Here is a 13,833-nt window from a genome sequence, read left to right as displayed (position 1 = left end):
CTACGGTGCAGAGGTATCTGGGGATCCTGTGCATGAGTCGCAAAAACCCAGTCTGCAGGTGCAGCAGGTGATCAAGAAGGCGAATGGTATGCTGGCCTTCATAGCGAGGGGGATAGAATATAAAAGCAGGGAGGTCTAGCTGCAACTGTACAGGGTACTGGTGAGGCCGCAGCTGGGGTACTGTGGTCGCCGCACTTGCGCAAGGATATATTGGCCTTGGAGGGAGTGCAGAGGAGGTTCGCTAGGCTGATACCAGAGATGAGGGGGTTGGACTATGAAGAGAGACTAAATAGACTGGGTCTGTACTTGTTGGAGTTTAGAAGGATGAGGGGGGATCTTATAGAGACGTATAATAATGAAAGAGATGGATAGGGTAGAGGTAGATAGATTCTTCCCGCATAGAGAGGATAGCAGGACTAGAGGACACAGCCTCAAGATAAGGGGGAGGCAGTTTAGATCAGAGTTGAGGAGGAACTTCTTCACTCAAAGGGTGGTGAATCTCTGGAATTCTCTGAAGTGGTGGAGGCTACCTCGCTAAATATATTTAAGACGCGGGTTGATGGGTTTTTGATAGACAAGGGAATTAAGGGTTATGGGGAGAAAGCGGGAGAGTGGAACTGATCCACTTCAGATCAGCTATGATCTTATTGAATGGCGGGGCAGGCTCGAAGGGCTGGATGGCCTACTCCTGCTCCTATTTCTTATGTTCTTAGCCCATCCTGAACTGTACATCACAAGCCATTGCAACATCAGAACAGTAGTAAGCCATTCAGTTCTGTGAGCTTGCTTCACTCTTCAATATGATCATGGCTAATCATGTGCTTCAGTGCTTTATCCCATACTATTTGCCATATCCCTTTATGCCATTGGTATTTATAAATCTGTCAATTTTTCCTCAGATATACTCAATGACGAAGCTTCCACAGCTGTCTGCAGTAGAGAATTCCAAAGATTCACAGTTCTCCAAGTAAAAGGTTTTCTCCTCATCTTGGTTATAAGTGGCCCCTTATTTTGAAATTATGTACCTGGTTCTAGATTCCCGAAGCAGGGGAAACATCTAACCTGCATCTACTGTGTCTACCTCTTCAGCATTTTGTAGGTTTCAGTGAAATCACCTCCCATTCTTTGAACTCTAGAGAATACAGGCCCCGTTTCCCCAATTTTTCTTCATCGGACAGTCCTGCCATCCTGGGAACAAGTCTGATGAACATTTGTTGCTATGGCGTGAATATCCTTCCAAAAATAAGAGGTGTAAAACTGCATACAATGTTCCAAGTCTAATCTGACCAAGGTTTTATACAGTTGAAGCAGAACTTAGTTACTTCTATACAGAAGTAAATTTTGTTGTGACAAACGTACCATTAGCCTTCCAAATGGCTTGCTCTACCTGCATGTTAGCCTTCATGATACTTTCTCGAATACAGCTGAGTGGTATTGCAGATATAGGAAATTAGAAATGAAAACTATAAAAAGTCCCTTCACCAAAATCCCCTTATTTACAATTCCAACAGCAGTACACAGAGTGCTAGCAGTTTACCTACAGGAGTGCCAGAGGAACTGACACTCCCAGCTAAATACAAGGAAACGACTCTCTGATTAGCCCATCAATTGACTCCTTAATCAGGGAGTTCATATTCCAATAGGCTAACCGCAATGGCCTGATTGAAGTCATTACATAAACACAAAATGCAGGAAAAGCTTTGCTGGCCCGACAGCTTCTTTGGAGAAAAAAACAGAGATGCTTCGGCAACAGTGACACCATAAGTGTTATTCACAAGCTCATCTGACCAGATCATTGTGGTTTAGAGTCTCATCCTCAAATTTGAGCAAATGACACAGATTGATGTAACTGAGGGAAAGCTGCTGTGTTAATGGTGATGAGGCCACGTCTCCCTGTTCATTTGGACAGAAGAAATAGTGACCATTCTCAAGAAAGGACATAGTTTTCCTGGTTCTCTGGCCAACATTCTTCCCCTGAGTCTGCACCACTGGAAACAAACTATTCATTCATTTCACTTTGGGATCTTGCTATGGGAAAAGTGATTGCTTTGTCACCTCCATGACATTCAGTGCAATTCGAAGTGGTTTGGGATGTTTCTGAAAGATGCAATGTACTTCATTTTATCACAAGTTCCAGATTTAATTCTTTACATGTAGGTAGCAGATCTGAAGCTCAAGAGGATTTGTGGTTCTGAGAAATGTCTCACAGCACTGTGGCTTAAAGGAAAGAACTTTCTTCAAGGAATTGCCATTCATTTTTAAAGGGGAGGGGTTCAAGTTAGTGGATAAGCAGCACATTCCGCTTCATGCGTGTAGGAAGAAAAGAATACACATGCTCAGCCAAGGCACCATTATATAAGTTGAAGCAAGCTGTGATGAAACTGGAGAATGCTCAGATGACACGACATCTTAAAATAGTGCCCAGTTCTGATCACTGGGGTCTATGAGAAAGAGAGATGAAAGATTAAATGTTGCAGAGAAGCATCCACAAGATGAATTGCCACCACCAGAGTGTAGAGAGCGACCGAGATAGTCTAGAACCACTATATTTGTTTCATTTTCCCAGACCAGCCACGTCATTGCCCTATCCAGGTGAGCTGAGATTGTTAATTTAGTGTCGGTTACTGGCTCATGTTCACTGGGTTTTGTGACTCAAGAAGAAGTTTGATTTATATCACGCTTTTCATAGAGCAAGATGCCCCCAAAGTACTTCACCAGAGCTATTGCGACAAATGATGAAAAGTTTGGTCAAAGGAGCAGATTTTAGGGAATCATCTCAAAGTAGGCTGAGGTTCAGGGAGAGAATTGCAGAGTTTTGGAGTCTCGGCAACTACAGGACACAGCTACCAGTGGTGCAGCCATTAAAAAGAGAACTGAGTGAGACGCCAGGATTGGAGGAGCTCACTAATCTTATCAGGTGGGAAAGCTGGAGATTAGTGGGTCAGTGTTTTTTTTAAAAAAAAACTGGTCGGTGCAACATCGTGGGCCGAAGGGCCTGTTCTGCGCTGTAATGTTCTATGTTCTATGTTAATTACAAAGATATGTGGCGGAAAATAATGGAGGGATTGAAAACAAGGAGAATTGGAAATTTAAAATTGAGGCTTTGCTGGAATCTAATAAAGATCAGCAAGCACAGTGGTAACTTAATCATTTAGAATTCTTTGGCTGAGATTTTACTGTTTTGCTCGTCCTGAACCTATATGATCTGGCCCAAAGTCAACAGACCATTCCATGGTCCACCTTTCACCCACGGGTGGGATGGCAAAATTCCGGCCTTAAAGTTAGCAGTAGAATTCCACTCCACTCATTTGGGTGTATTTGAGCTTTTAAGCCCTGAGATAAGGTTCAGATAATGTTTACCTCAGTTGAAGAGTGCCATTGTTTTATTTTTGAGAACTTATAAAGGTGATATCTGTGCAGTTCTGAAAGATGCTGGTAGCCCAGTGCTGCTGTCAGCAAGCAGTGCTGCTGTTTGCCTTTTTCAATGCCAAAATAAAATGCATTTTCATTTCTTAAATACTTTCAATAAATTGGGTCAACACAGAGATACAGTCTCATCATTTAACAAAACACAGCACATTCAGCACATATTTGAGATTAGGATTCCTTGCTCTTCTGTCTTTGTGTCTCCACCTCTTTCAAAAATAGATTCAATCTTTCTCAGCACCAGCTGTGTGCACTGTGCTTACGCCTCTGCTCTGACTATTGGGTTTTGCTATCCATGAAGTGAGAGAGTAAAGTTGCAAAGAGTGGGCATGTAAGAGCGGAGCCCATGAGGGGCAAGAGTGGATGTGTGCAATAATTCATGGTGTCTGCAAGCCCATGCAGGGGATAAAATAAACTTACTTCAAGCAGGTGATTTTTTTTGCATGCAGATCAGTAAATTACTGGAATTGCCAGCCTCCCTTAACAAATCAATCTCTGAAAGGGTTAAAAGAAAGATATTGCTTCAGTTTGTGGTTGACAGGTAAGAATGACTTTCATCAAATTGCTAAATGCATTTGTCAGATTAATCCAACCTTTCAGATATGTTGCAGAACACCAACATTCCTTTGATTACTTTTCTTGTTAATTCTTTATCTCCCTCCTGATGTTTCTAGGAGCCATTGATGCTGAGTAACAGTTCTTGAAGTTTCTCCTCAGTCATGAGTTGCAGAGTGTGGCAATCCCTCTTCCTGACCTTGGCTCTTGCACTGAGAGGTAGTGGCTGTTTTTCACTTTGTCTCTTCAGCAAGATATCCTAATCTCTCTGTTTTTAACAACTGTCTCTTGTTATTACTACAGTAGTCAGACAGGCTGAAGTTAAGAAACAAGTCAGTGGTTTTTGCCTGGATGCTCTACAAACTAAGACTACCCTTACAGCCGAGGATGTAATCGTCAGGATTAACCAGCGTAAGTTTCTGAGTTAATGTCTCTGTTTATTTCACCGTCAATGGGGGTAAGTTATTCCTCAGCTCCAAAAACCAAAAATGGAACTGCTCTTTGGAAAGCTCCCCTCATTCCTTTGGCAGCAATTTAAAATCAACTCTTGCTGCAAATGTTTAAGTGTGTTCTAAATTACTTTTTGCTGGTTTTTTTATCTTTTGAATACTCAATGCAGCATCCTGATTGAGCTGTCAGATAAAACTGCTACCTTTTGCCGTCCTGGTTACAGGTATCTTTCGATATGAAAAGCCCTGGAGGAGCTTCCTCATTGAAGGGGACATCATCAAACCTGTAAGTTCCTTTCAGGCTGACCTTGTCCTTTTTCCAGATACATGTGTAATGCTCCATTGCCCCTCTTCACCCGTTGGGGAGTGGGGGAGGGAGTGGTTGGCAGGGGAATGATGTGCTCTATTGATGCTGATATAATTCTGTTTTCTTCTCTTTGCGGGTAAGTTCACCAACTTTTAGTTCTGCTTAAGCACCAATCTGCTAATCTTTTTCAGCAAGCAGTACAAGGGGGTTGCAAGGGCTGAGAGATAGGGGAGGATTGGGTCAGTTGGTGGATCTTTCGGTGGCTTTTTGAGGATCTGCTCCTGGACTTCGCTTAAACAGGTGCCGACTGTTTGAGAGAATGGCTGGAGGTAAGGGTGGGATGGAATGGGGTAGGAGGGACAGGGATAGTTGGGGAGCCACCTGCCTGGTCTTTACTCTGTGGTTATGTCTATGCCACAGTGGCACTAGAAAGGGATCAAGGAGCCTCCTATGATCATTGGATTCGGCAGAATGCAGTGTGTCTTGTACACAATTAGCATAAACATGTTGAATTGGTTGTTTTATTTTTGGCAGCATTTGATGCTTAATTTTGTCCGTTTTACTTGGAGTCATAGAGGTTTACAGCATGGAAACAGGCCCGTCAGCCCAACTTGTCCGTGCCGCCCTTTTTATTTGAACCCTTAAGCTAATCTCAATTGCCCAATTTGATCCATATCCCTCTATACCCATCTTACCCATGTAACTGTCTAAAATCTTTTTGCAGTTTTGATTGGTCCAACCTATATTGATGCCCTAAAAGTTAACCCTGTGATGATTTTTTGGGTGACCTGAAGATAGTTGGCAAAGAGGTTTTTTTTATAGGTCAGAGAAAGATTCATTGGTTTAAAAACTGAAGTCTCGGGTTCATTGACAATGTGTGCTGTGTATTGGGTGGGATGCTGGGTGACTGCAACTTGCTGTCTCTTTTGCCCCTCCAATCAGCTGTGGAAGAATGCTGTAGTGTCTGAAACCAAGACATGGCAGAAATCGCCAGATGGGATGGTGAGAATTCCATATGAAATATCGCAGCAGTACGGTAAGTGTTAAGTGGGAACCTGGGTTAGAAATTGTGAGCCTTTGTGTTCAGTGGCACAGAGGAACTGGGTGGGGTTTGTGACTCTGTTCCACATGGAATGATAGTCTGAATTCCTGATGGGAGGTTAGACACTAATGTTCCATCCAGCAGCTGGTCTTTCAGGTCCCCTGGCCACACAATATTCTGTGGATTCACTGAGATGGAGTGGGACAAGACAAAATAATTCTCCTTCGCTAAATTCATCAGTAAACAAAACTCTTTCCAGTCTTCAATTTTTTAAAGGAAGGCTGTACTTCATTGGGTCCAGGATAACTCAGGTTCGCTAGATTGGTTCTGGGCTGAGTGGCAGAGTAAATCGAGTCTTCCAACCTCTGGGGTTCAGAAGAATGAGAGATGATCTCTTTGGAACATACAAACTTGACACCATAGACACTGGAAGGCTGTTTCTGCTGCTGCGAATCTAGAACATGAGGCATAATCTCAGGGAGAAGTGTTGATCGTTTAGGACTGAGATTAGGGGAACCTCTTCAATTAAAGGGTTGTCCGTTTTTGGAGTTGCCTGCCCCTGGGGGTAGTGGATACTCCCATAATTTAAGATATGTAAAGGTAAAATGGATAGATTTTTTGTCAGGTGCTAGATGTGTACATGCATAGATCATTGAACACAACAGAAACAAGACTAGGCCACCAGACCCTTAAAGCCTGCTCTGCCATTCAGTACGATCATGGCTGATTGATGTTGGCCTCAACTCCTTTTCTGTGCCATTTCCCCATGGCCCTCTATTCCTCGATCTATCATATATTTATCCACCTCCACTTTAAATACTTCTAATGATCCAGCCTACCCTTTGGGTAGAGAATTCCAGAGATATACCACCCTCTGCAGGAAGAAATGTCTACGCACTTCAGTTTTAAATCACTGGTAGGACAGATGGAGAGAGCAATTGGTAAATCAGACAATATTCTGGGCTTTATTCATCAGGGTAGAGAAAACAAAACCAACAGCTGAACTCATACAAGACACTAGTTTCACCTCAGGTGGAATATTGTGTCAGTTCTGGGTGTCACATTGTAGGAAGAATGTGAATGCATTGGCAAGAGTACAGAAGAGGTTTGCAAGAATGGTTCCAGGATGAGAAACTTCAATTATGAGGATAGGTTGGAGGGGTTGGGACTGTTCTTCTTGAAGACAAGGTAAATGGTAGGACACTGAAGAGTGTAGTAGAACAAAGGGATCAGGGAATACAGATACATCATTCCCTAAAAGTGGCGTCACTGGTAGATAGGGTCATAAAGAGTGCTTTTGGAGTACTGGCCTTGATAAATCAAAGTATTGAATCTAAGTTGGAATGTTATGGTGAGGGTGTCTAAGACATTGCTGAGGCCGAATTTAGACTACTGTGTGCAGTTTTGGTCACCTAATTACAGGAAGGATATTAATAAGGTTGAAAGAGTGCAGAGAAGGTTTACAAGGATATTGCCGGGACTTGAGAAACTGAGTTACAGAGAAAGATTTAATAGGTTAGGACTTTATTTCCTGGAACGTAGAAGAATGAGGGGAGATTTGATAAGAGGTGTATAAAATTATTACGGGTGTAGATAGAGTGAATGCAAGCAGGCTTTTTCCACTGAGGCTAGGGGAGAAAAAAATTAGAAGACATGGGTTAAGGGTGAAGGGGGAAAAGTTTAAAGGGAATACGAGGGGGTGTTCTTCACACAGAGAGTGGTGGGAGTGTGGAACGAGCTGCTGGATGAAGTGGTAAATGCAGGTTCACTTAACATTTAAGAAAATCTTGGACAAATACATGGATGAGAGGGGTGTGGAGGGATATGGTCCAGGTGCAGGTCAGTGGGACTAGGCAGAAAAATGGTTTGGCACAGACAAGAAGGGCCAAAAGGCCTGTTTCTGAGCTGTAATTTTCTATGGTCCTAAGAGAGGAAGGTGAAGAGGTTATTTGACAGAGATGTTCAAAATCATGAGAGGGCTAGATACGACAGATATGAAGAAACACTTCCTGATTGTAAAATGATCGAAGATGAGAGAAAGATTTAAAGTGATCTGCAAAAGAAGCAAGTGCGATGTGAAAAAGAGCTTACTCAGACAATGATTGGTTGGGGTCTGGAATGTACTGCCTGGAAGTATGGTGGAGGCAGGTTTAATCAAGACGTTCAAAAGGGCATTGAATACAAACAATATGCAGGGGATCAGGGGAATGGCACAAACTCACGATGCTTGTTTGGAGAGCTGGTGCAGATACAATGGGCTGAATGGCCTCCTTCTGCACTGTAACAATCCTGATTTTATAGTCTCTCAGGGAATCAAGGGATATGGGGAGGGAGCAGCAAAGTACAGTTGGAGATTAACACAAACTGTGAAGATATTGAATGATGGAACAGCCCCAACAGGCACTATGATCTCTTCCTGCTCCTGTTTCTTATTTTTTTAACGTCTCACAAATCTAAATGTGAAAAAGCATTAAAAACACAAGAGTAGAAAGATAGATGAGGTTCATCAGCATCTCACAAGGAGAGGGGCATGTAGGACATTACCAACATTTTAACTTGTCTTTTCTAGTTTAAGGCTATTCAGATGCTGATTGGTGTAAAGTGCATTTCTCTTTTCAGAAAAGAGATCTTAAATTCATTAAAAAAATCTAATATTTTTCCTCCAGATGAGGAGACTTGGAGCTCCATCAGCCGAGGTTTCAAGGACTTTGAGAAGTTCACGTGCGTACGATTTATACCTCATAGTGATGAGGACGACTACATTTCCATTCAGCCCATCCATGGGTATGTACAAATTGTGGAAGCCGAGATGCAGTGGTCCTGATGCGTGTTCTTGCTGTCTCATGGTCACCAGCTGATTGCGCCTGAGCTTGGTGATGCTTCCAGTTCACTGCAAATGTTCCTTAGGAATACAAGCGTATGGCCAAGGGTAGCAACTAATGTGGCATTTCTAGACTTCATTGCAGAGCCCCCTTCCTCAGGTCATCAGAGAAATGAGACTGTAGCTGACAGAGTAAAAGCCAGCAATTTTCTTTCATGGCAACAATTTCTCCAAAAGAACGTCTTTGGATTTATAAAGCATCTTTCATGACTTTTGGTTGCCCCATAGCACTTGAAAACCAATTAAGCATTTGCGAGGTGCAAACAGAGAAGGCTATAAATACTCAAAGTCGGGTAGTCTCTATAGAGACAGCAGCAGAGTTAATAGTTTCAACAGGAACTTTTTTTAAAATTAATTGATGGGACATGGGTGTCACTGACTGCCCAGCATTTATTGCCCATCCCTAGTTCCCATGGGCAGTTGAGAGTCAGCCACACTTCTGTTGCTCTGGAGTCACATGTAGGCCAGACTGGGTAAGAATGGCAGATTTCCTTTCCGAAAGGATATTAGTAAAATAAATGGATTTTCCGACAATTGACAGTGGTTTCATGGTCATCAGTAGATTCTTAATTCCAGTATTTTTTATCAAATTCAAACTCCACCATCTTCTGTGGCAGGATTTGAACCCAGGTTCCCAGAACATTAGCTGAGTTTCTGAATCAATACGTAGGCCAACACCTCCCCTAAAGTGGTGCTTCCAATTCTTGTGGCTGGGGAGTGGAGGGAAGCAGTTGTGGTTTCTGAACAGGCTTGGCTACCTCTTTCTGGTGGGGGAGTACTTGGGTTGAAGGGAGAAATCAGAGAGATTTGGGTCCAGTCAGTGTGAAAGCTCAGTCGTGGGTGTGTGAATCGGGTTTAGCTAGGGCAGCTGGAGGGTAAATTCCTCCTGGTCAGAAGCAGTGCAGGAAAATCACTTGCCTTTTCCAAACAGTGGTGCTCACCTCTCTTTGGACCCAGGAAGCCCATCCAACCAGTGGGAAAGCTGGGAGAGAAAATTTGATGCACCCCACATTGAAATGAGTGACCCACCTCACTTGAAAGAAGTGAAGGTAAATTGTTTTATCTGAAATAAGTGTTTGGAACCCCGGGCAATGGAAAGGGAGGGATTGCAAGGGCACGTGTTGCACCTCACCATACAAGATTCCAAAGGCTCTTTCCCAGCTAAACAGCAACATACTTGTATTTTGTCTGAATTAGAATACTGTATTTGCCACATGGACTGGAGCAAATGAAGAAGATGGTTCGTCCCACTACCTTCTGAAGAAGAATCAAGGGTGACCAGCAAACGCTGGTCTTGCCAGTGATGCCCACATCCCATAAATACCTGGTATGGTGGGAAGGTCTTTTGAGGAAAGGCTGAGGGACTTGAGGTTATTTTTGCGAGAGAGAAGAAGGTTAAGAGGTGACCTAATTGAGGCATACAAGATGATCAGAGGGTTAGATAGGGTGGACAGTGAGAGCCTTCTTCCTCGGATGGTGATGGCTAACATGAGGGGACATAGCTTTAAAATGAGGGGTGATAATTATAGGACGGATGTCAGAGGTAGGTTCTTTACTCAGAGGGTAGTAAGGGTGTGGAATGCCCTGCCTGCAGCAGTTGTGGACTCGCCAACTTTAAGGGCGTTCAAATGGTCAGTGGATAGGCATATGGATAACATTGGAATAGTTTAGGTTAGAGGGTCATTAGATTGGTTCCACTGGTCGGCGCAACATTGAGGGCTGAAGGGCCTGTACTGCGCTGTAATGTTCTATGTTCTATACACAAAAATCATTGTCCGTGATGTGGATTCCTCTGTGTATAGGAAACTATACACAGATTGAGTGATTCTTTTGCTGTTCTGTGTGTGTAGCGCTGAACTCCCAATCATCTGTCAGTTAAATTCTCCTTCCAACTCCTGCTCTGACCTCCTGTCCTTGGCTTCTGACTCTCTTTCAGTGAAGCTGGGTATAGGTTTGAGGAACAGCACCTCACCTTTCTGTTAGGCATTTGTCAGCCGTCTGGAGTCAACATTGCTCAATAATGTCAGATCATAACCATCCCATTTGTGTGGTCAACAATACTTGGAATGATTCAGATGGAAGTGTTCTGATTTGAAAGATGGCACCTCCAACAGCACAGCATTTCTTCAAGACTGCACTGGGGTGTCAGTCTGGATTTGACCAGAAGACCATGAGATATAGGAGCAGAATTAAGCCATTTGGCACACTGAGTCTGCTCTGCCATTCAATCATGCCTAATATGATTCTGATCCCCATTCTGCTGTCTTCTCCCCATAACCCTTGATCCCTTTATTGATAAAGAACCTATCTGTCGCTGTCTTAAAGACACTCAATGACCTGGTTTCCACAGCCCTCTGTGGCAATGAATTCCAAAGATTCAGCACCCTCTGGCTGAAGAAATTTCTCCTCACTACATGTTCAAGTACTTGAATCCGTTCTGTGTGGTGTTGATCTTTCAGTGAAGGCGCCTGAGTAACTTCTCCATTTGGTTTCCAGATCTTTCTCATTTGCTTACTGCCATAAACTGGACGTTGCAACAAGTTACAATTTGTGTACCCCACGAGAAAATGCTGAAAAATCTCAGCAGGTCTGGCAGCATCTGTAAGGAGAGAAAAAAGAGCTGCTATTTCAAGTCCAGATGACCCTTTGTCAAAGCTAAAAGGCATAGAAAGTGGGAGATATTTACACTGTTATGTGAGGGGATGAAAGATGAGTCATAGCCACAAAAACAAGAGGAAAGGCAAAGAATTTATTTAAGGCTAAGAATTCTCACAGTTTATGTATGATTTGAATGGCCATCTTTCTGTGTCTCTCAGGTGTTATTCGTCTGTGGGCCGTGTTGGTGGGATGCAGCTCATCTCACTCAATCACCAGTGCCTGAAGAAGGGGAAGGGTGTTGTCGAACATGAGATCATGCACTCACTGGGTTTCTGGCATGAGCATGCAAGGAGTGACCGAGATAAATACATCAAAATTGAGTGGAAGAACGTGTGGCCTGGTAAAGTGTATCCTTCCTTTTCACTTCCTGCCCCCTGCCCAGTCCATCAGGCAAACCGGCCTCCCATCCATTGACTCTGTCTATACTTCCCGCTGCCTCGGCAAAGCAGCCGGCATAATTAAGGACCCCCATGCACCCCGGACATTCTCTCTTCCACCTTCTTCTGTTGGGAAGAAGATACAAAAGTCTGAGGTCATGTACCAACTGACTCAAGAACAGCTTCTTCCCTGCTGCTGTCAGACTTTTGAATGAACCTACCTTGCATTAAGTTGATCTTTCTCTAGACCCTAGCTATGACTGTAACGTTACATTCTGCACGCTCTCATTTCCTTCTCCATGAACGGTATGCTTTGTCTATATAGCGCACAAGAAGCAATGCTTTTCATTCTGTACTAATACATGTGATAATAATAAATCAAATCAAATCAAATTAAGCCTAATCTAAGCCTGGGTAATCCCCTATGTGCACAGTGAATTCTAAGGCAGGCTCAAGGAATCGCAATACCATTGGGACTCAAAAGTATTGACACTAGAATAACAGACCATTCAGCCCAACAGATCCACGCCAGTCTTAATACTGTACACATGCCCCCTCTCACCCTTTGTCAATGCCATCAACATATCTTCCTATTCCAGTTCCCTTGTTTATCTGGTTTCCTCTTAAATGCAGCTACAGTATTTGGCTCAACTGCATCTTGTTCTCACAAGCTGCACATTATAACCAGTCCCTGGGTAAAGACATGTCTCCTGAATTCTTTATTGAACTTAATTGTGACTATCTTATATTAATGCACTTTGGTTCTGGTTTAACTTGCAAATGAAAACGTCTTCTCTGCGTCTGCCCAATCAAAGCCTTTCATAATCTTGAATGCCTCTTGTCAGATCATTCCCTCTGATCTTCTCGAGGAAACACAAAGGAGTTCTTAGACAGGGAGGATCAGATATTCTTACAAGTTTGGAAGTGCAGCCGGGGGCGGGGTGGGGGCAGGCAGCAATGTGCCAGTCTTAGTGTTCGACCAAGATGTGTGAAACTGGGATGGATTTAGAATCTAGAGTCAGCCTATTAGAAACTGCTTACTCAAATTCATGGGTCCTGCTGCAAGTGAAGAGTGCTTAACGTTCAGGTTAGTAAAGTGGAATGGACCTCATAAAATCCCTACAATACAAAATGAGGCCATTCGGCCCATTGAATCTGTAATGACCATAATCCCACCCAGTCTCTATTCCCGTATCCAACACATTTACCCTGGTAATCTCATAAGAACATAACATAAGAACATAAGAAATAGGAGCAGGAGTAGGCCATCTAGCCCTTCGAGCCTGCCCCGCCATTCAATAAGATCATGGCTGATCTGTCGTGGCTCAGTTCCACATTCCCGCTTTCTCCCCATAACCCTTAATCCCCTCGCTTATCAAAAACCCATCAACCCGCGTCTTAAAAATATTTAGCGAGGCAGCCTCCACTACTTCAACGGGCAGAGAATTCCAGAGATTCACCACCCTTTGAGTGAAGAAGTTCCTCCTCAACTCCGTTCTAAACCGCCCCCACTTTATCTTGAGGCTGTGCCCCCTAGTCCTACTGTCCTTTCTGAGCGGGAAGAGTCTCTCCACCTCTATCCTATCCATCCCATTCATCATCTTATATGTCTCAATGAGATCTCCCCTCATTCTTCTAAACTCTAACGAGTACAAGCCCAGTTTATTCAGCTTCTCCTCATAGCTCAACCCCCTCAACTCTGGCATCAGCCTAGTAAACCTCCTCTGCACTCCCTCCAAGGCCAAAATATCCTTGCGTAAGTGCGGCAACCAAAACTGCACACAGTACTCCAGCTGCGGCCTCACCAGTGCCCTATACAGCTGCAGCAAGACCTCCCTACTTTTATATTCAATCCCCCTCGCTATGAAGGCCAGCATCCCATTTGCCTTCCTGACCACCTGCTGCACCTGCAGGCTGGGTTTTTGCGACTCACGCACAAGGACCCCGAGGTCCCTCTGCACCGTCGCCTGCTGCAGTTTTTTGCCACGTAAGTAATAGTCCTTCCTACCATTATTCCTACCAAAGTGGACCACCTCGCACTTGCCAACATTAAATTCCACTTGCCAGTTCCTGGCCCATTCGCCCAGCCTATCTAGATCCTTCTGCAGACTCTCCACACCCTCCGCGCAATTTGCCGT

The 13,833-nt window shown here is 43.7% G+C and overlaps 1 protein-coding gene across 2 annotated transcripts in view; it reads left to right on the top strand.

The window, feature by feature from the left end:
- Positions 1 to 3,050: 3,050 nt before the first annotated feature.
- The window catches only part of LOC145361363 (hatching enzyme 1.2-like), a 29,732-nt gene continuing 18,949 nt past the window's right edge, over positions 3,051 to 13,833 (top strand). For both annotated transcript variants that reach the window (XM_080217046.1, XM_080217047.1), the window contains exons 1-6: positions 3,051 to 4,200; positions 4,285 to 4,392; positions 4,655 to 4,716; positions 5,680 to 5,773; positions 8,446 to 8,563; positions 11,477 to 11,658. In XM_080217046.1, the coding sequence (XP_080073172.1) occupies positions 4,146 to 4,200; positions 4,285 to 4,392; positions 4,655 to 4,716; positions 5,680 to 5,773; positions 8,446 to 8,563; positions 11,477 to 11,658 (619 nt within the window). In that variant the 5' untranslated portion in view covers positions 3,051 to 4,145. The remainder of the gene's footprint in view (positions 4,201 to 4,284; positions 4,393 to 4,654; positions 4,717 to 5,679; positions 5,774 to 8,445; positions 8,564 to 11,476; positions 11,659 to 13,833) is intronic.

The sequence above is a fragment of the Carcharhinus amblyrhynchos genome, chromosome 34 (assembly GCF_965287045.1).
Source record: "Carcharhinus amblyrhynchos chromosome 34, sCarAmb.v2.hapA, whole genome shotgun sequence".
Taxonomy (NCBI): Eukaryota; Metazoa; Chordata; class Chondrichthyes; order Carcharhiniformes; family Carcharhinidae; genus Carcharhinus; species Carcharhinus amblyrhynchos.
This window is presented reverse-complemented; position numbering and strand designations above follow the sequence as displayed.